At 40.2% G+C, this 22,552-nt stretch overlaps 2 protein-coding genes across 1 annotated transcript; both read left to right on the top strand.

Moving 5' to 3' along the window:
- Positions 1–22,552, top strand: part of LOC121718854 (zinc finger protein 665-like) — a 1,212,449-nt gene that overhangs the window by 1,067,153 nt on the left and 122,744 nt on the right.
- LOC121719847 (zinc finger protein 3-like) lies at positions 1,634–21,063 on the top strand (the record flags this gene model as incomplete). The annotated part of the gene is made up of 2 exons (XM_042105640.1): positions 1,634–1,729; positions 20,045–21,063. Coding segments are annotated over 2 exons (741 nt in total), but the record flags the coding sequence as incomplete, so codon positions are not given.

The following is a 22,552-nucleotide window of genomic DNA, read 5'->3' on the forward strand; positions in this document are numbered from 1 at the left end:
AAGACAACCCACAAGGGGCCATAGTGGGGAAAAGCCAGTCTTTCTTGACCTGCATGCTAATAGTAAAATATTTGATGGTGACTTCCTATCTGGTTATCAGTTTGTTGCTGTGTGTGAGATAAGTGCTGAAAAAGCTGGTGTTTGGAACAAAAATAAATATTTGTATTTGGAAAACAATTGGATGTCCCATAACTTCCTCCAATTATTTTTTGGTAAACATGAAGATAGAATAAAATGTGCCACCATTCTGGACACAAAGGCCTTAAAGCCTATTTATTTTTAATTGAATGTTTTATCTAATATATTTCTATGGTTTTATTCATTTTTTGTGAAGCACATTGGGTTGCCTTGCGGTATAAAATGTGCTATATGAACAAAATTGCCTGCCTTGCCTTGCATTGAGAGGCTTTCATGCAAAATGTCCATTGGTGGTTTAAAATTGAGGTTGCATTAGTGTACTGTAGTCATGTAGGTTTACCTACCGCAGCTTCTGTGGCGGAATAACATCCAAACTATACCACAAATACAATCTTTGTTTTGTTGTGGCATGCTCAGTTTACACAATAGTAGCCCACACCCACCTGCAGTCTCCTACCCCCATCACCAACCAGTTCACACCTCCACCCCCACCTGCAGTCTCCTACCCCCATCACCAACCAGTTCACACCTCCACCCCACTCTCACATTCCCTCCTTAGTGGACTTCAGGCAGATTGACCCATGACCACGCCCACCTACCATTATACATTTACATATTGCATTCACATGGACATGTCTTACCCATAATCCTTTGTCCTTATCATTTGCATTGCAAATGCTGTATTCTTGCAGCAGATTGGGTAAAAAGGACTCCAGGATGGCAACAGGTCAGATAAAGGTCCTATAGCAGAGGGTGGCTGTCACAGGGTGCTGTGGAAGTAGTGTGTAGGTGTATATTATCAACAGGACAACTATACTGACGTTTGAGAGGATTTCCTTAGCACAGCAGAACTTAAGTTTGAAATGACAGAACTACTAATACCAGCGAAGATGGAGATCAAAGAAGAAGACTTTGATGATTTCCTCCGTGAACATATTTTGGCCAGTAAATTGGAAGATAAGACTGTACTGGAACATAACTTTAAGACAGAGACAGAAACATCAACCTGCAGAGAAGAGTTCACACCAGTGGACATTAAAGAGGAAAACGATTCTGATTCTGGAGAAGATGATGACCATGATGACCCCTCTACTACAAGTAAGATACTTAAAAGTTTGTATTAGTAAAACCTGAATGGTTGATGACTTATTCTTCAATTTTTTATATTAGATTTCATGTGAATACTTAAATCATTGCACATGATTTGTTTAATCATTGCAAGACATGTGTTGTTTGTCTTCTGCCTTTGACTTCATGTATCTGTGCCTGTGTTGACACTCACATATCATATTCTAGCTGACCATTTCACCACAAATCACAAGCTGGACAAATATAAACATCTTCATTGCTGAAAGAGAAGAAAGAGAGATTATATGTTAAACAATTTTCTTCAATTACAGGAACTGTCCAAATGATCACAGCTGGGAAGAGTACCGTTGCTGGTTCAGATATCAACCCAAATAAGAGAACACATTCCAGAGGAAAGTCCTATTATTGTACTGAGTGTGGAAAGACTTTCACTCAGGTGACACATTTTAAGAGACACCTGAGGATCCATACTGGGGAAAAGCCATACCAGTGTTCTACATGTGGGAAGAGTTTCAGAAGCAGCAGAGAGGTTACTATCCATAAGAGAACACATACTGGAGAAAAACCATATCAGTGTTCAGAGTGTGGAAAGACTTTTAGCACGTGGGGTAGTTTGAATAAACACAAGACTATCCATACACGAGAAAAGACACACGGGAAAATCCATACAGGAGAAAAGCCATATCAGTGTTGTCATTGTGGAAAAACTTTTACTCAGGCGGGTCATCTCAAGGGACACCAGATGATCCATACTGGAGAAAAGCCATATCTGTGTGATACATGTGGGAAGTCCTTCCGTCAATTGGGTTCTCTTAAGTCTCACCAGAGAGTCCATACTCTAAAGTCTCATCAGTGCTCAGAGTGTGGTATGACTTTTACTCTGGTACCTCATCTCAAGTGGCACCAGAAAAGCCATAATTTTATCTAAGTTTCAGTGAAGAGTACAATCGTCACTGAACAGCTTCTAGAATTACAATGGTGTGAGGGGCTGTGATTCCAGATTACATTTAGAGAAAATGTTCATAAATGCAGGTATGCATCCATTAGACATTGGTTAGGTACCTCATAGGTGTATTAAAAAAAACATTGGTTCAGTTAATGGGTTTTCTGTGCTGTCTTTACCTGCATGTATTTTATATTGTATTTTTTTTTGTTATTGTTTTGAGTGTGTTCCTTTTCTCTAATGAAATTAGTTTTGAAAATAACAGCTGATTTTTGGAACAATAAAGTTTTTAAAATGCAGTGACTTACTTACTTGGAATATAGACATGTAGGAATATATTTACACATGAAGGTATGAATGCTTCATAAAACAAACACACACACACACACACACACACACACATTTCAGTTCACACCTCCACCCTTCTCTGTGAAATTTTTTTATTGCCTGACCTGTGCCACCTGAGGACCATCAGATGTGTGAATAGGATTCCTTCCCATTATCCTAATCATTCTCATTTTTATAGCTGGTTCGTTTATAGCCTCTTTCTTAATGCTTTTAAAATGTCATATTTTTGTTACACCACATTATTAGGCTTTAATTAAATCAAAACAGCCATAACAATTGATGTAAATAATTAACAGATGTTTACTTTAGCTCAATTACCAATGATACAGACATCATTTATGGTTCATATTTGTCATTTACCACTGTGAGATCGCATTTATGGTGTTAAGGGTATACGAACTGGTTTCAACCACAGATATGTGGGCTTAGGTATGGGGTTAGGTGCCTTGCTCAAGGGCACTTCAGAAGTGCCCACTGGCTGGGGTTCGAACCGGCAACCCTTCGGTTACAAGTCCAAAGCGCTAACCAGTAGGCCACGGCTGCTCCCAACGTATGGAGATATATGGAGTGGGGTGTGCAGTAAAGTGTATAAAGTTCTGTATATCAGGCTTGTGTGTCATGGGGTGACAAGTGTGTAGAGCAGGGGTGGGCAAACGTTTAGTTCTCAATGATTTTCTGCCAGCTCTGCTCTGCTATGGCTATTGCTGTACCTATTGCTGATTTCCTTTTAAAAGTTTCTTATCGTCTGGGAGCCAAAGTCTCAAAAGTGGGTTGGACCTGACATTGTCTGCCATACTTTTTATTTGTGTTTTTTCTGTTAACTTTGACCCTCAGAAACACAAATTGGAGGGTCTGCTCTGCCGGAAATATCGTGAAAAAAAATGTGTATTGTGTATACTCATTCCACAGAAAAAATATATAAAAATCCAACTTAAATCAATGGATCTGTGATGATTACACTACTACTGTAGTTGGCGATCAACGGGCTCAGAACCTCCATAGAATTTTAGGCTACTCTCAAAATTCCGAAAGACATCATTGCCTAGGCTTTTTATTAAATGTCAACATAACCCTGTTCTCCCAATGGAAATGTGTCACACAAGAAATATAATACAGCAAAATGACTTTCATTATTTTATTGCCTCGGATGACAACTATTACAACTTTAATGGAACTAAATAATTTAACATAACCTAATTAACTAGGTGCAGGTCCCTGTTAGATGGGATAATCAGGAGGGTGGCACATTGCAGATACAGGAACAGACCTTCACCCTCACCACCTGAGGAGACAGCAAACAAGACCGACAGGGTGGGTTATACAGCAGCTGCCCGCCCCCCCCCCCCCATATCTCTCTATCTCTCACACAAACGTGCGCCTGTCTTCAATCCTTGAACATCTGTTGGGGTCCCTGGTGCAGACACATGCAATGCCACACTTCACATTGGCTTTTGCACAGGAGCATCCCCGACCACACATGCTTTTCTTGCAGCGGCAGTATTTGCTGTGTTCTAGTTCAGAAGGTTTTCCCTCTTTCAGCATCATGGTTGCCACCAATTTGCCATTGACAAGTTTTCTCCCCAAATCAGTGGCAGCTGGGTAGGTTGGCTGAACCATGTGTGCCCGCTTAAACACAGCCAACCGATGCAGGGCTCGGCGAAGGTGTAATAGGAAGGCATCTTCAGTTGGTGGAAGGCAACGCATGTCTCCTTTGATGCTCACAAAGAGATGGGCTCGCAGTGCATCTAGAGTACCACAAAAGTCACTCCTGTCATAGAGTGACACCGTGCCGTACTGCTGTTATAACCACTTCCTGAACTTATGCAGAATCTTTCAGCCTCGCAGCAGAGAAGCTGGGGCGTAAGATATCAGACGCTATATCTATGGTAACATGTGAAGGGGATAAAGACTGCGAAATAGAGAAAATCCGTAACTTTGACTGCAAATGCTACGGAGGAGGGAGAAGATAGGAGAACTCTCACTTTGACTGCAAATGCTACGGAGGGAGATAGGAGAACTCTCACTTTGACTGCAAACGCTACGGAGGAAGATAGGAGAACTCTCACTTTGACTGCAAACGCTACGGAGGAGGAAGATAGGAGAACTCTCACTTTGACTGCAAACGCTACGGAGGGAGAACTCTCTCATTGTGTAGCAACACACTGTCTCCAGAGCGTATGTGCAGCACACGGTTGGATTCTCTAGCTGCCGAAAATGAGTGGCAGGACATGTGAATAATTGGACATCTCTTGGCAAACAGACACAGTTACTTTGGACATGACTACATCCACCAAGAAGCCCCAGACAAAGAGAAAGCGTCCCCTGACCACTTATTTCATCAGAGGCAATGAAGTCTGCAGGAATACTTTTCAGTTTCTTATGGGGTGAGTTTCCATTAAAATCCAAGTTATCTACTTTGCGTTATGTGTTCATTCAAAGTCACAATTAAAGTCGCAGGGATTACAAACCATTATCATGTTTTTTTTCATGTCCTACATTGCCTACATTGTTATTAGCTAGCTCAGTATTGTCGTTTTAAAATTATATGCACGTCGAAACTAAGCTGTAATGGGAGGTTTTGGGTAGTAATGTGAGCATCTGCTATTCGTTTGAATAATGCTGGAATTGCTTGAATTGACTGATGCTAATGATTTAGCACCTAGCTTACTGGAGGATCATTTGGATGAATACATCCAGAGTAATGCTCCATTTACATGTGACAAACCTTGTGGCTTCAAACATCACCACCCTGTGATAAGGCTTTGTATATGCCTGGCCAATGGTGCCATGAATGCTGCATTTGGAATGCAAATGAAGGGTGTTAAAGGATTATGGCTAAAGATTACCATGTGAATGACATAAGTCTGATGGTCCTCTGGTGGGCATGTCCATGGATCAACCTGCACAAAGTCCACAAAGGAGGGTATGTGGGGGTGGGGTGGAGGTGTGAACTGATTGGTGATGGAGGTAGGAGACTGCCAGTTTTGCCATTACAACAAAAACATGTTGAATTTCCCCTTGGGGATCAATAAAGTATCTATCTATCTATCTATCTATTCTTGCAAGTCTTTTAGTTGTGGCTCATGCAAATATTGACGTGAACAATGTAATAACCAATAGTAGGTGCTTGATTTTATACACCTGTGGTAAGGGACCTGATGAAACCCAACAATATGATTATATTATTTTGTTTCTCATAAATTAAATAAAGAATAAAGAATGGCATTTTTCTCATGCTTTGTATGTGTATGTGTACATATAGTACCTTGACTTTGAATGTGTATGTGCACATATGGTACTTTGTATGTGTATGTGTACATATGGTACTTTGAATGTGTATGTGTATGTGCACATATGGTACTTTGTATGTGTATGTGTATGTGTACATATGGTACTTTGCATCTGTATGTGTATGTGCACATATGGTACTTTGAATGTGTATGTGTACATATGGTACTTTGAATGTGTATGTGTACATATGGTACTTTGTATGTGGATGTGCACATATGGTGCTTTGTATGTGTATGTGTACATATGGTGCTTTGAAGGATCTGTCCTTGACTTTGAGAAACAGCCAATGCGATCACTGTTCACACATATATTGTTCCTCAGGTGGCTGATACTCCACAAAAGAGGGTGGATGGGTGTGGGGGGTGGCAACAGTCTACAAACAATTACTCCCAAGGGTCATGGAATTTCATGGGATATTTGGATTTGGTAAATTGTGTCTGACTAGGTACATCCATCTTTTAAATTATTTATTAAACACATGTCTACATCTGTGGACAATAAATATTATTATTATCATTGTTTAACTGTGATATGCTAAATGAACACAACTTCATCGAGCTCCCACAACCTCCCACCCCCTGGTGGACTGATTAATAATCACACCCACCTGAGGACCATCATACAGGCCATGCACATGGTAATCCTTACTCACAACCTTTTTTTATGATCATTTGCATTTCAAATGTGGCATTCATGCAGCTGATTGGTTAAGCTTGAATCTAGGACACCAAAGGGTTCGACATATAAGAAGCAGTAGAACAGAGATATTTCTAAAGTTAGGAGGTTGTCACAGGGATGCTGTTGAAGTACAGTGTATATATTCAAGATAACAATCGGCATACTGTTCTTTTTATTTTGTAGTCACCGAAGGAAGGTTTGAGTGAATTTATTTCATGCAGCACACCTGGTTGAAGTCTGAAATGCAAGAGGTGAGAGGTCCACTAACATCAGTGAAGAAAGAGCTCAAAGATGAAGACTTTGATGATTTTCTCAGAGAACATATGTTGGCAGTTAAGAAACTGGAAGATGAGGCTGGTCCACTTACCCCAGTGAAGAAGGAGATCAAAAATGAAGACTTTGATGATTTCGTCAGGGAACATGACTGGAAGACTGATACGCAAACAGTATTAACTTTGACTTGCAAAAAGGAATCATTCTCACCAGTGGAAATTAAAGAGGAAAACAAAGATGATTTTAGAGAGTATGACTGTGATGACTCCTCTTCAACAAGTAAGATGTTTAATGGTTTGAAATACTAGATTTAATGGAAAAAATTAAATCATTGCTTTAGTACAGATTATCACCTGGAGAGAAGAAATACTCTTCTGATTGGTTGGCGGGATGGCTATTAATTCTGAATAATGGGACACCTATGAAGTAGAGCTGGTAAAAAAGTTGAATCACTGTTCCATATCAATGCTTATAAATGGTAACTATAACAACCATAGTATGATGACAGTTGAGCCTGGAAGCAGGCTTTGCAACAATGGAATCAACTGTAAACAAGCTAACTATCCATGCTATCATCCATGCATGGCTATTGCCTATAGTGGCAACCCGGTGATAAGCGGGATAACGTCCTTTGAGTTATCCTGTTATACGGAGTTAGTGGGCTTGGAGTTAATGTTCTTTGCCCAAACAATCATTGTTTGAAAAGGAAAAAACTTTTTAAAAAAAATGTTCTTATATTACAGGAGCTGTTCAAAGGATCATGTGTGGGATAAGTTTCAGGAGTGGTTCATACATCAACTTACATCAGGCATCACATACTGGTCAAAAGCCACATCAGTGCTCTCCTTGTGGAAGGCCCTTTGGTGAAATGTCTCTTCTCAGGAGACATGAGAGGATCCATACTGGGGGAAAGCCTTGCCATGGTACTATATGTTGGAAGAGTTTCACAAGTGGGAAAAATCTCACCATCAATAATAGAACAGATTCTGGAGATAAGTCGTGTCAATGTTCAGAGTCTGGAAGGACTTGTACTGAGGTGTGCAATCTCAAGTCACACCAGAAAATCCATGCCGGGGAAAAGCCATATCTGTGTACTACATGTGGAAAGAGTTTCAGAACAGCCACAGAGCGCACTGTCCATAAGAGAACACATTCTGGAGAAAAGCCATATCAGTGCTCAGAGTGTGGAAAGACTTTTACTCAGGCAGGTCATCTTAAGACACACCAGAGGATCCATACTGGGGAGAAGCAGCATCGGTGTTCAGATTGTGGAAAGAGTTTTACTCAGGCTGGCCATCTCAAGAGACACCAGATGATCCATACTGGGGAAAAGCCACATCAGTGTACTTTATGTGGGCAGAATTTCGGGAGGAAAACAGAGCTCATTATCCACATGAGAACACATTCTGGAGAAAAGCCATATCAGTGTTCAGAGTGTGGAAGGGCTTTTGCTCACCTGGGTAATCTCAAGACTCACCAGAGTGTCCATACTGGGGTGCGGCATAAGTGTTCAGAGTGTGGAAAGAGTTTTACTCAGGTGGGTTATCTCAAGATACACCAGATGATCCATACTGGGAAAAAGCCATATCATTGTGTTACATGTGGGAAGTCCTTCCGACACGAGTCTTCTTTCAAGCGTCATCAAATGATCCATAGCCGGTAAAAAGTAACACCAGTGGTCTCAGTGTGTATAAAGATGTATCTATCTAAAAGACACCAGATGATTCCTACTTGGGAAAACCTTATTATTGTGCTACATGTGATAAGAGATTTACTCAGGTTGGTTATATCTAAAAGACACCAGATGATTCCTACTTGGGAAAACCTTATTATTGTGCTACATGTGATAAGAGATTTACTCAGGTTGGTTATCTCTAAAGACACCAGATGATTCCTACCTGGGAAAACCTTATTATTGTGCTACATGTAATAAGAGATTTACTCAGGTTGGTTATATCTAAAAGACACCAGATGATTCCTACTTGGGAAAACCTTATTATTGTGCTACATGTGATAAGAGATTTACTCAGGTTGGTTATCTCTAAAGACACCAGATGATTCCTACCTGGGAAAACCTTATTATTGTGCTACATGTGATAAGAGATTTACTCAGGTTGGTTATCTCTAAAGACACCAGATGATTCCTACTTGGGAAAACCTTATTATTGTGCTACATGTGATAAGAGATCCAAGAGAAACTAAAAAGTGACAATTGCATACCAGAGAAAAAGACACAAGTATGATAGTGGGGAAAAGCCAAAGCAGTTTACAACACTTTCATGTTTCTGTTCTGTCTTGACCTGCATGCGAATAGTGAAATGTTTGATGGTGACTTACTATTTGGTTACAAGTTTGTTCCTGTGTGTGAAATAAATGCTGAAAACAAAAGCTGGTTTTAGGAGCAAAAAATAAATATTTTCAAATGATGCGAGTTGTATTTTCTTCATGTGTGCTCATCATGTGAGGTGGAGATTTCCCACCATTTGATAATGTGCATAATGCCAAACACATTATGGTTTCATTCTCATGTAGTTCCGCCCTGAAGGGACCTATTTCCCGATAGTGACAAGTGTTCTATACATTATCCCTCATATTACACGGTACACATTTTGAAATCTTGTTGACGCGCACCTGGATGTCATTGGCGCGTGCAACATCAGCCGCATCTTCTCAATCACATAACTAAAAACTTTACTATATGGTTATACAAATAAAATACCAAAAAACAACAACAACAAGTAGCAACGTTGTGCAAAAAGAACAATGCCACCATAATACAATGCTTTTTTTATTTTTAAAAATGTTAGGGGAGTGTTACTTGATAGTAAGTAAGTAAGTAAAGTGTATTTATAGAGCACATTTAACCACAGTTCGCACTGACCAAAGTGCTGTACCTAGTGCATTAGCTAAAAACATATAAGAGCGGAGACTGAGAGCCTGTCTCCTCATCCAACATCAGTGTGTGACCTCACAAATGCACTTCTGGAAGAATGGTCAAAAACTCCCATAGACACACTCCTAAAACTTGTGGAAAGCCTTCCCAGAAGAGCTGAAGCCGCTATAGCTGCAAAGGGTGGACCGAAGTCATATTAAACCCTATGGGTTAAGAATGGGATGTCCCTTAACCCTTAGAACCCTAAGCTGTTTTAGGGCATTTTCACTACCTTTATTCATAAAGATTTATTCTGGTCATTGTAAGTGCCACACACACATATTATATATTGTTTTTTTCAGCAGAGATCTGCCATCATTTCATGTATTGTTAGTACATGATTTTATAGCATTGATTTTATTTAGATTTTTAAAGAATTAAAATATAAAAACCGTATTATACAAATTCTTATATTTTGACATGTATCTCACCACAGCAAGCTCATAGCTCTACATGCATTGCATGTGTGTGTAGGGCAGACTGTCCTGAATCTGGCAATATAATTGCCATGTTGGAGGGATACTCTGGGGCTGAGCAATTTACAGAAATATGTGGTGTGTGATTTACGGAAATAAATGCCATTTTTTATTTAGTGAATACAAATGTTATTTATTTGTAACAAACATGCAATATTTATAAAAATCAAGTACAATGAACCTGTAACTATATGCAACAATAAACCTGAAACTATATGCCTGGCATTTGAAGAAGCTTATGATCTGCTGGACTGGTGACACAGCCATGTTCATGACGGTCAAGACGGACGTCACACAAATCCTCTGTGAACCTTCTTCTGAAATCGAGGTGTGACATTGCGACCCGTCCTCTGGACTGCCAATGCTCTCTGTAGAGCATGTAGGAATTGACTGTGGCAATGTCAGTGAAATGGAAAAATAATGTTTTGTACCATCTGTATGTTTTCCGGCGTGTTGTGTAGGACTGAAGTCGTTGATCTGACAGATCCACTCCACCCATGAATTTGTTGTAATCCTTGATCGATGTGGGTATATGTAATTGCCACATCACCCATGAAGAATTTTGTTGCTTCTGACGTCTGGTTACAATGTCTCCGGTGTAGGCATTGTGGATGGTGGAACAGACAGAGACCAGTCTTGTGTCCATCCACCTCACAAAAAGAAGTGGTCCATCTCTGATCCACCGCGGAGTGCCACAGTCAGAATTATTGGTGAGAGTGTTTTCTTCTGTTTTCGGAAACCCCACTCTGTTTTCTCTATTAGAACAGAGTGGGGCTTGTTATCACAGTAGACATTGCAACCAGTGCCAACATAAAGTGGGTTCATCAGTGCAATCACAGAATCATAGCTCAATCCCTGTCCAGTTCTGTGTGGTTCTTTCCCTGTGTAAACATTGAAATCACACGTGTACCCATTTTGTGAGTCACACAAGACAAACAGTTTGTAGCCCCATTCATGAGGCTTGTCCTTCATGTACATTTTCATCCCAATTTTAGCTTTAGTTGGGACCAACCTTTCATCAATAGAAAGAATAGATTTCAATCGCCTCCTTTATCCAGTGGTGGTATCGGTTGTTGATCGGTTGACTCTGGCATTGTCCCAATCCATGATATGGTTCTCTCGTTATGGCTGATTTGAGATTTTCTTGCTGCCTTGTCCTTGTTCTTGTTTGTCTCTGACCTGTCTCCTTTTCACATTCCTTTTCATGTTCTTTTTTGCATGTGGTAAAACTCCTTCCTGTCTCCCCAATGTAGGTTTTATTGCATGATTGACATGGTATTTCATACATGACGTTGCATTTATTGTGTTGGTCAATTTTGTCCTTTGGGTGAACTAGAAGCTGTCGTAGTTTTGTGTGTGGTTTTACCGGTGTGTTAATTTGGTGCTTTTTCATGATCCTCTGGATGCGCTCCATGACCCCTCTAATGTAAATATATACTTTATAAGTATATATATATATATATACTCTTTTGAGTCTCTTTTGAAATTTGGTCTCTGCATTTACCTTCAGCCGCGGCCCACTGGTTGGGGTTCGAACCAGCAACCCTCCGGTTAGAAGTCTGAAGCTAACCAGTAGGCCACGGCTGCCCCAAGGGCAAATTCAAGGTCTGTACGGCATGTCACAGCTCCTCTGTGTCCCTTATGTTTTGTCCTTTTCTTTGTTTGTGTTTCCTCTTATTCGTTTACCTGTTGCGCGCCTCTCTGTATTGCCCATTGTGGATACTGACATGTTTTCAATGCGTTCTGTATGTGTTGCTCCTCCTGTGCCCTGTCCTTGGGATCCATTTTTAAAGCTGCCCGTTCTTGTAGTGTTCTAACCACTGATAGTTTATGTGCAACTGGATGCTCTGATGTCCAAAGTAGGTATTGATCTGTGTACGTCGGTTTCCTATAGATTTTTATTTTGATGTCTCCTTCAATCGTGTGGTGGATTTTTATGTCCAAAAAAGCTATGGATTTGTCTATCTCTTCTTCATGTGTGAACTTTATGTTGCCGGTGTGGTCAATGGAATTGAGGTGATCTGTGAGTTCTTCTGTAGGTCCTCTCTTTACCTTTTCCAAAATATCATCCACGTATCGCTTCCATAATGTGGGCCTGTACTCCTCCAGTGCTGATGTTATTGCTTCCTTCTCCAGGTGTTCCATGAAAAAGCCACACATTATGGCTGATAGCGAATCCCTCTTTCTGCCTGTATATTTTTGTGCGGCACTGAAAATAAGTTGAGGTAGCGATGAAGTGGAGTAATTGACTGAGGTCTTGTACTGTCAAATGTGTGCGTTTCTTAAGGTTTTTGTCCTTTTGTAGGTGTTGCTGTACTATTTTCAGGGTTGCTTCTACTGGTGTTTTGATGAAGAGGGAGACGACGTCATGTGATATTAATATTTCGTCCTTACCCACTTTAATATTTTGACGTTCTTTTGCCAGCTCTTTTGAGTTTTTGCAATGTTGTTCCGTTTGGCCTAGTAATGGTTTTATTATTTCTGTGTGAGATTTTGATAGGTTGTATGTTACAGACCTGATGCTGTCCACAATCGGGCGTGAAGGTGCTCCTGGTTTTTGAATTTTCAGTGTGCCGGGGTGTTATGCTTGCTGTTGGTATGAGGTGCTTGTATGACTGCTTATCGATTTTGTTGCTTTCCAGTAATGGTTTCAATAATGTTTTGAGTGTGTTTTTCTTGTCTTCTGTGGGGTCTTTCTTGAGAACTTCATGTGTTTGTGTCTGCTTCATTCATTTTCATTCACCCCCACCTGCAGTCTCCTACTCCCATCACCAACCAGTTTGCACCTCCACCCCCACCTGCAGTCTCCTACCCCCATCACCAATCAGTTCACACCTCCACCCCCACCTGCAGTCTCCTACCCCCATCACCAACCAGTTCACCCCACCTGCAGTCTCCTACCCCCATCACCAATCAGTTCTCACCTCCACCCCACATACTTTCTTTTGTGAAATGTGTGAAGGATGATGGACAAGCCCACTTGAGGACCATCATATTTTTACATAATGTATTCACATGGAATCGTCCTACCCATAATCCTTTGTCATTATCATTTGCATATCATCATTTGTATATACTGTTTTCTTGCAGCTGAGTGGGTAAAATGGACTCCAGGATGCCAACAAGTCAGTTAAAGATCTTATAGCAGAGAGTGGTTGTTATAGGGTACTGTGGAAGTACAGTGTGTAGGTTTATGTTATCAACAGGACAAATATACTGTTATTTGGTCAGATACATAGATTTTGTTACTTTAAACTGAAGTCAATTTGAGAGGATTTATTTGGCACAGCAGAACTTCAGTCTGAAATGGCAGAACCACTAATACCAGTGAAGAAGGAGATCAAAGAAGAAGACTTTGATGATTTCCTCCGTGAACATATTTTGGCCAATAAATTGGAAGATAAAACTGTATTGGAACATAACTCTAAGACAGAGACACAGGTGTCACCATCCTGCAGAGAAGAAGAAAGCTCAGCAGAACTTCAGTCTGAAATGGCAAAACCACTAATACCAGTGAAGAAGGAGATCAAAGAAGAAGACTTTGATGATTTCCTCCGTCAACATATTTTGGCCAGTAAATTGGAAGATAAAACTGTATTGGAACATAAGACACAGGTGTCACCATCCTGCAGAGAAGAAGAAAGCTCAGCAGAACTTCAGTCTGAAATGGCGGAACCACTAATACCAGTGAAGAAGATCAAAGAAGAAGAATTTGATGATTTCCTCCATGAACACATTTTGGCCAGTAAATTGGAAGATAGAACTGTATTGGAACATGACTTTAAGATAGAGACACAGACATCATCAACCTGCAGAGAAGAAGAAAGCACACCAGGGGAAATAAAAGCGGAAAATTATTCTGGAGAAAAGGATGATCATGATGACTCCTCTACTACAAGTAAGATACTTAAACGTTTGTATTAGTAAAACCTGAGTGGTTCATGACTTATTCTTCGTTTTTTTATATTAGATTTCATGTGAATACTTAAATCATTGCACATGATTTGTTTCATCATTGCAAGACATGTGTTGTTTGTCTTCTGCTTTTGACTTCATGTATCTGTGCCTTCACATATTCCTATTTTAAAACCTGAATGGTACTTATTCTTTGTATTAAACGTCTTCATTGCTGTAGAAGAAGAAAGAGAGATTATATGTCTTAATTATTTTTTATATATTACAGAAGCTGTCCAAATGATCACAGCTGGAGAGAGTTCCAATGCTGGTTCTGATCTCAACACAAATAAGAGAACACATTCCAAAGGAAAGTTATATTATTGTACCGAGTGTGGAAAGACTTTTACTCAGGTGACACATTTTAAGAGACACCAGAGGATCCATACTGGGGAAAAGCCATATCAGTGTTCAGAGTGTGATAAGAGTTTCAGAAGCAGCAGAGAGGTTACTATCCATAAGAGAACACATACTGGAGAAAAACCATATCTGTGTTCAGAGTGTGGAAAGACTTTTACCACCTGCGGTAATTTCAATAAACACAAGACAATCCATACAGGAGAAAAGGCATGTCAATGTCCAGATTGTGGAAAGACTTTTACTCAGATGGACTATCTTAAGATACACCAGAGGATCCATACTGGGGAAAAGCCATATATTTGTTCTACGTGTGGGAAGTCCTTCCTTCAACTGGGTACTCTCAAGAGACACCAGAGAGTCCATACTCTAAAGTCTCATCAGTGTTCAGAGTGTGGTATGACTTTTACTCTGGTAGCACATCTCAAGTGGCACCAGAAAACCCATAATTTTATGACTTGAAAGACTTTTATTCACCTGAGACACATGATACAATCGTCACTGAACAGCTTCTAGAATTAGAATGGTGGGAGGGGCTGTGATTCCAGATTCCATTTAGAAAAAATGTTCATAAATGCATGTGTGCATCCATTAGACATTGGTTAGGTACCTCATATGTGTATTAAAAAAAACATTGGTTCAGTTAATGGGTTTTCTGTGCTGTCTTTACCTGCATGTATTTTTTATTGTATTTTGTTATTGTTTTGAGTGTGTTCCTTTTCTCTAATGAAATTAGTTTTGAAAATAACAGCTGATTTTTGGAACAACTTTTTGGAACCAAGTTAAAATGCAGTGACTTACTTACTTGGAATGTAGACATGTAGGAATATATTTACACATGAAGGTATGAATGCTGCATAAAACAAACACCCACACACACAGTTTTTTAATGCCTGCCCTGTGCCACCTGAGGACCATCAGATGTGTGAATGGGATTCCTTCCCATTATCCTTTATTACGATTGTCATTTTTATAGCTGGTTCGTTTAGAGTCTCTTTATTAACGCTTTTAACGCCTTAACACCATAAATGCGATCTCACAGTGGTAAATGACAAATATGAACCATAAATGATGTCTGTATCATTGGTAATTGATTTGATCAATTCAATCAATGTTAATTATTTACATCAATTGTTATGGCTGTATTGATTTAATTAAAGCCTAATAATGTGGTGGGTCCACCTGACCCAAGAGCATTGGCTGTGTAACGGTTTCAACCACTGATATGTGGGCAACATGCTCCCAGTTGTCTTGGAGTAATTTTGACCACATAAATGGCGACGGGGATGGGATTACCTATCACTGAGGCACAGTGAGGAGGACCAATGGCGCAGGACCCCAACCATGTTGGCTGGAGGGAGATCTCTTTGTGATCTTGGGAGAAGGCTGTCATACACAACAAATACTGCTCTGCGGCACCCAGCCTGGCCAGAGGAAATCCTCCTGTGTCTCGGATATGGTAATGACCGGATTTGGTAGTCACAGACAACTTGGTGGTGAGTCCCTGATTTTACACTTTTTAAGTTGGTAAAATAGGGAAGGCCTGTCCTACCCATTAGAGAGGTAGTGGTTGTGTACACAGTTTTCCTACCTGTGATGGAGGTAGAGGGTTTTCCTGCCTAAGGTTGAGGCAGAAGAGTGCACTATTTCCTGCCAGTGATAGTGGTAGTGGCTTTACTGCCTATGTGTAGGTAGTCATTTGTTATTTAAAAATAGGCCTGAACACATTGGCTAGTCCAAAATACCTATAAAAGATTTATAAATACCCCAGAAATAAACTATATGGAAATGAAAAAAACATATTTTGTATGGGAGTATGGATGCAAAAATTAGATTTTCCTTTCCTATCACGGATGTGGATGATAGTGGAGGGTCTTGCTCAGTGGGAATCTTTACACTGTCATATAGTAAAAATACACCCTACATTAAGAGCACAAAATAAGCTAAAAACCCAATTAACTTGATTTAAAAAGCTTTATTCACATTTTACATGTCCCAACTTTTTATGTTTTGGGGTTGTAGAATAGAGTCTACATTAAACTCACTAAATAATCTAAAAGGACAATTCACGTGATTAAAAAAAACACTTTATTTGTATTCCGAAATAAGCAGTTTATTTTAACTGCATAAAAAACAGCATTGGAGTGTTCTAAACAAATGAAGCTTTTTCCCCTCTCTGGGTGACTTTTGGCTAAAGACTTTTATGGTTTATCTACAGTATGGACCATCTGGTGTCTTTTGAGATTACTCACACTAGTAAAAGCCCTTCCACATAGAACATTGATATGGCTATTATCCCCAGTATGGATGTCGGGTATTTTGAGAAACGAATAACCCCCCCCCCCCCAAGCTATGCCAAACCTATGGGCGGTAGTGTAGAGAGAAGGATAAAGCCATACAATCCAATCAGAATCTTCAGAATTGACAACGAATAACACAAGCAACATCCTGTTCCTTTCAAAACAAGCGCTCGCATGACGTTAAGCATTTTCTGGCGTGTAATGTGACGTTTGAGAACCTAAAACCCTGTTTTTCCCTGTTTTCCCTGTTCACACGGCAGCACATAACTGGCATTATCAGAAATCTCCACTGGTCAGAGTTTTTAGAAATAATCGTTTTCTGTGATAAAAACAGGGTTTTCGTGTAAATGAGAGGCCCAACCATAGCGAAATATCTGCGTCTTCCCTTTGTGTAAACGGGGCCTGAGACAACTCCGTTCCCTGAAAGACTTCCAACACTCATCTGGCTTTTCCCCAGTATATCTTCTGGTGGCTCTTCAGATGACCCACATTAGGTCTTTCCTGACCTATACAGCTCCCCGATATGGATCATCTTGTCTGGATCCTGCAGGGTTGGCCATTTTGTGTTTGTCCTGCGTTTGTTTGCTTTTGCTGTTCCCCATGTGCTCTGTTTACCTTTCTGCTATCATGTGACTGCCTCCACCCTGTTTTCCTTATATGGTCTGCACTTCCTGTCTTGTTAGTTTCCATCCATTTCTGCTCACACCTGTTCCTCATTATTGTCTTGTCGGTTTAGTACACAGATTTGGCTTTTCCCCAGTATGGATCTTCTGGTGTTTCTTTAAATTACTCTCATCAGTAAAAGTCGTTCCACACTCTGAACAATGATAGGGCTTTTCCCCAGTATGGATCATCTGGTGTGTCTTCAGATGCCCTGACTGAGTAAAAGCATGTCCACAATCTGAACACTCATATTGCTTTTCTCCAGAATGAGTTCTCTTGTGAATAGTGAGTTCTCTGTTGGTTCTGAAACTCTTCCCACATGTAGAACACTGATATGGCTTTTCCCCAGTGTGGATCTTCTGGTGTGTCCGCACAACTTCTTTTGTCAGAAAAAAGATGCTTGTGTAATGTACCATAAGCCTTAATCCGGGTCAGGGCCCGGCTATCTGCCTGACATGTTTCACCAATATAACACTGTTAGACCCTTACAATCACACTATCACAGAATAGATATCTGCTATCACTCGCCGGCCATATTGCAACGCTTTTTGGGCACTCATCGGGCATCCTCTTTGGCAGAAATGCGCGTGAGCAAGGCTTCATGACACCAATCTTGCTCCAGCTGTGAGTTCACAACACATGATTGGCACGATGCCTTCACAACACACCATATGATTGGCTCAATGTATTCACATCACACCACATAATTGGCTCAATGTATTCACATGTCGACGTCTTGCCGAGGAAGGGGTGTGATATGTGTAGACAACGGCCGTTACAAACTAGCCCTATGCATTTCTATGGAGGATTTTTTGAGTGCTGTGTCTCCTCATTAGAAAGTTAGAAGAAAATATGAGGCTGTCTTTAGTCTTTACTACCAGTTTCAAATGAGGCTGTCTTTAGTCTTTACTACCAGTTTCAAATCAAATCTCAAAACTAAACTGTTTTCTAAATATTTATTGTATTTCTATATATCATGTGAATGTTTTATCTATTTTATTTCAATGTTCTTTTAGTTTTTTGTGAAGCACATTGGGTTGCCTTGCGGTATAAAATGTGCTATATGAACACATTTGCCCTGCCTTGCATTGCATTGAGAGGCTTTCATGCAAAAAGTCCATTGGTGTTTTAAAATTTAAGTTGTATTAGTGTACTGTAGTCATGTAGGTTTTACCAACCGCAGCTTCTGTGGCGGAATAACATCCAAACTATACCACAAATACAATCTTTATTTTATTGTGGCATGGTCAGTTTACAGAATTGCAGCCCACTCCCACCTGCAGTCTCCTACCCCCATCACCAACCAGTTCACACCTCCACCCCCACCTGCAGTCTCCTACCCCCATCACCAACCAGTCCACCCCACCTGCAGTCTCCTACCCCCATCACCAACCAGTTCACACCTCCACCCCACTCTCACATTCCCTCCTTAGTGGACCCATGATTGACCCATGACCACGCCCACCTACCATTATACATTTACATATTGCATTCACATGGTCATGTCTTACCCATAATCCTTTGTCCTTATCATTTGCATTGCAAATGCTGTATTCTTGCAGCTGATTGGGTAAAAAGGACTCCAGGATGGCAACAGGTCAGATAAAGGTCCTATAGCAGAGGGTGGTTGTGACAGGGTGCTGTGGAAGTACAGTGTGTAGGTGTATATTATCAACAGGACAACTATACTGAAGTTTGAGAGGATTTCCTTAGCACAGCAGAACTTAAGTCTGAAATGACAGAACTACTAATACCAGTGAAGATGGAGATCAAAACAGATGAGTTTGATGATTTCCTCCGTGAATATATTTTGGCCAGTAAATTGGGAGATAAGACTGTACAGGAACATGACTTTAAGATTGAGATACAAACATCATCAACCTGTAGAGAAGAGGAGTTCACAGCAGTGGAAATTAAAGAGGAACACAGTTCTGAATCTGGAGAATATGATGACCATGATGACTCCTCACCTACAAGTAAGAGACTCAAAAGTGTATATTAGTAAAACCTGGATGGGTGATGAGTTTTTAGCATTATTTATATTAGATTTCATGGGGATATTTACATTAATTTACATGATTTGCTTTCTATTAGACATGCTGTCTCCTGTCCTTGCCTTGTATTTATGCATGTGTTGACACTGGCATAACATCTCTACCTTAAATCACAAAGTGAGAAAAAATATATATTGCTGTAGTGGGAAAAAGTAAGACAATATGGTAAACAATTTTCTTATATTACAGGAACTGTCCAAATGATCACAGCTGGGAAGAGTACCGTTGCTGATTCAGATATCAACCCAAATAAGAGAACACATTCCAGAGGAAAGTCATATTATTGTACCGAGTGTGGAAATACTTTCACTCAGGTGTGTAATCTCAAGAGACACCAGAAAATCCATACGGGAGAAAAGCCATATCAGTGTTCAGATTGTGGAAAGACTTTTACTCAGTTGGGTCATCTCAAGGGACACCAGAAAATCCATACTGGGGAAAAACCATACCCGTGTTCTACATGTGGGAAGAGTTTCAGAAGCAGCATTGAGGTCACTATCCATAAGAGAACACATACTGGAGAAAAGCCATATCTATGTTCAGAGTGCGGAAAGACTTTTACTCAGGTGTCTAATCTCAAGAGACACCAGAAAATCCATACGGGAGAAAAACCATATCAGTGTTCAGATTGTGGAAAGACTTTTACTCAGTTGGGTCATCTCAAGGGACACCAGAAAATCCATACTGGGGAAAAGCCATATCAGTGCAGTGCATGTGGGAAGAGTTTCAGCACCAAAAGAGAGCTCACTATCCATCAGAGATATCACTCTGGAGAAAGGCCATATCGGTGTTCAGAGTGTGGAAAGACTTTTGCTCACTTGAGTAACTTCAAGGCACACCAGACTGTTCATACTGAAGAGCGTTATAAGTGTTCAGAGTGTGGAAAGACTTTTGCTCAGGTGCGCTATCTCAAGATACACCAGAGGATCCATACTGGGGAAAAGCCATACGCTTGTTCTACGTGTGGTAAGAGTTTCAGAAGCAGCATTGAGGTCACTATCCATCAGAGAACACACACTGCAGAAAAGCCATATCACTGTTCAGAGTGTGGAAAGACTTTTAGTCAGTTGGGTCATCTCAAGAAACACCAGAGGATCCATACTGGGGAAAAGCCGTACATATGCCCCACATGTGGGAAGTGCTTCAGACACGAGTGTTCTTTCAGCCGTCATAAAATGATCCATGTAAGGTAAAAATGAACACCAGTGTTCTCAGGGCCAGATGCACTAACGCTTTTGTGCCCACTTCAGCCGAGCCGAGCTGTGTCAAATTACGCATTTCTGTATCATACGTATGCATTCCTAGGAGGGTCAGGGGAAAGTGGGAGTTTATTACTGTGCTACCAGTGATAAGATTTTCAAGAGAAACTAAAACATAGCGTACCATACTGTACATACCAAAGACAAAGACACAAGGAGCCATAGTGTGGTAAGCTCAAAGCAGTTTACTACACGTTCATGTTTCTGTTCTGTCTTGACCTGCATGCTAATAGTAAAATGTTTGATGGTGACTTCCTATCTGGTTACGAGTTTGTTCCTGTGTGTGAGATAAGTGCTGAAAATAAAAGCTGGTGTTTGGAACAAACAAATATTTTCAAATGATGTGAGTTGTATTTTCTTCATGTGTGCTCATCATGTGAGGTGGAGAGGAACATTTCCCACCATTTGATAATGTTCATAGTCTCAAATTCATTATGGTTTCATTCTCATGTAGTTCTGCCTTGTAAGTTCCGCCATGAAGGGATCAATTTCCCTTGATAGTGACCAGTGTTCTATACATTATCCTCTTTTTACACGGCTACTTGGCAAAAAAATAAACTCCCCACGACATCACTCTAGCTTATATATTTTTGTCACCGTTTCATCGTGGCTTTTGCTGAGAAACAAACAGTTTGCAACACACACTGAACATTCTTTAGAACACAGCTGATCAACTGTCTGATTTTCACTTTTGAATGAAGTTCCAATACTTGAGGAATTATATGAAAGACGTGAATAAGAAGCACAAAACCCTTTTTCCTTGATGCGTTATGTTTTGGAACAACATGTCTTGTGTAGCTCATCATTGAACCTGTCCCCTTAACCCCTTTCTGTGTTAATTTCATGTTTAATAGTTTTGTGGCAAAGAAAATGTATTATAAATCCAAAATCATATATATTATCATCTAATGTTGTGATATACTTTTGAATCAACAGAAATATTTTATATATTACAAATGTTTATTTTAGACAAGTGCTATTTCAAGGAAAAGTCCTTGTATATGGCTCTAGAGGCATCACATAGTTGGGAAAAAGTTGGGAACAAGACATTTGATCACAATTAACGTGTCCAGAATCCAACTAACCCTGATCCCAAGGAGGAATGTGAGGTTTTGGGTGGGCTTCTGATTAACATGGACAACATTTTTGGCTGCATTTGGCCACTTTTTTCGGGTCGGCATCATTATAGCATTATATATACATTATAGCATATAGCACTTCCATAGGAGTGGCTTTCTTAATCTATTTTTTAGAATTTTACAACATCGGTCTCCACACACTCCACTCCAAACATGTTTCTTGCTTGCATTTAAAGGGGTGGTTCAGGATTTTGGACATATCATTTCCAAGTTAGCAAGTGTGATATTTATCAGTGGAGACCGTTTTCAACACGTTTCATCCAGTCCTTCTAATTGCAGAGTTCGCAGGTGCTAGGCTAGCGCAAGTCATCAGTATGTGTTAACCTGCCACTAAAAACAGTCTTACCCACTCCAACAAAGTACACCCGAAGCAATTCCAACAATCGATGTAAATATCTATGTTAATAGAATAATGTTGGAAAAAAAAACTACCCTTGCATCGCGTTGCAATAGTTATACTTTGTTCCCTGAAGTTGGTAGTAGGCATATAAGCAACGCAGTGGCGGACTGATATTACCAAGGCTACTACACTTCTAGGTATCCCCATTGGAGTGTGCTTCTCTGTTTACTTTTCAGCACAGTAATACTAACTGGAGCAAGTATAATTCTGCCACTGTGACCGTTGGAATGCGCTCTGCGATGTGATTTGCTGCTTTTT

Source organism: Alosa sapidissima, chromosome 9, assembly GCF_018492685.1.
Source record: "Alosa sapidissima isolate fAloSap1 chromosome 9, fAloSap1.pri, whole genome shotgun sequence".
Lineage (NCBI taxonomy): Eukaryota > Metazoa > Chordata > Actinopteri > Clupeiformes > Clupeidae > Alosa > Alosa sapidissima.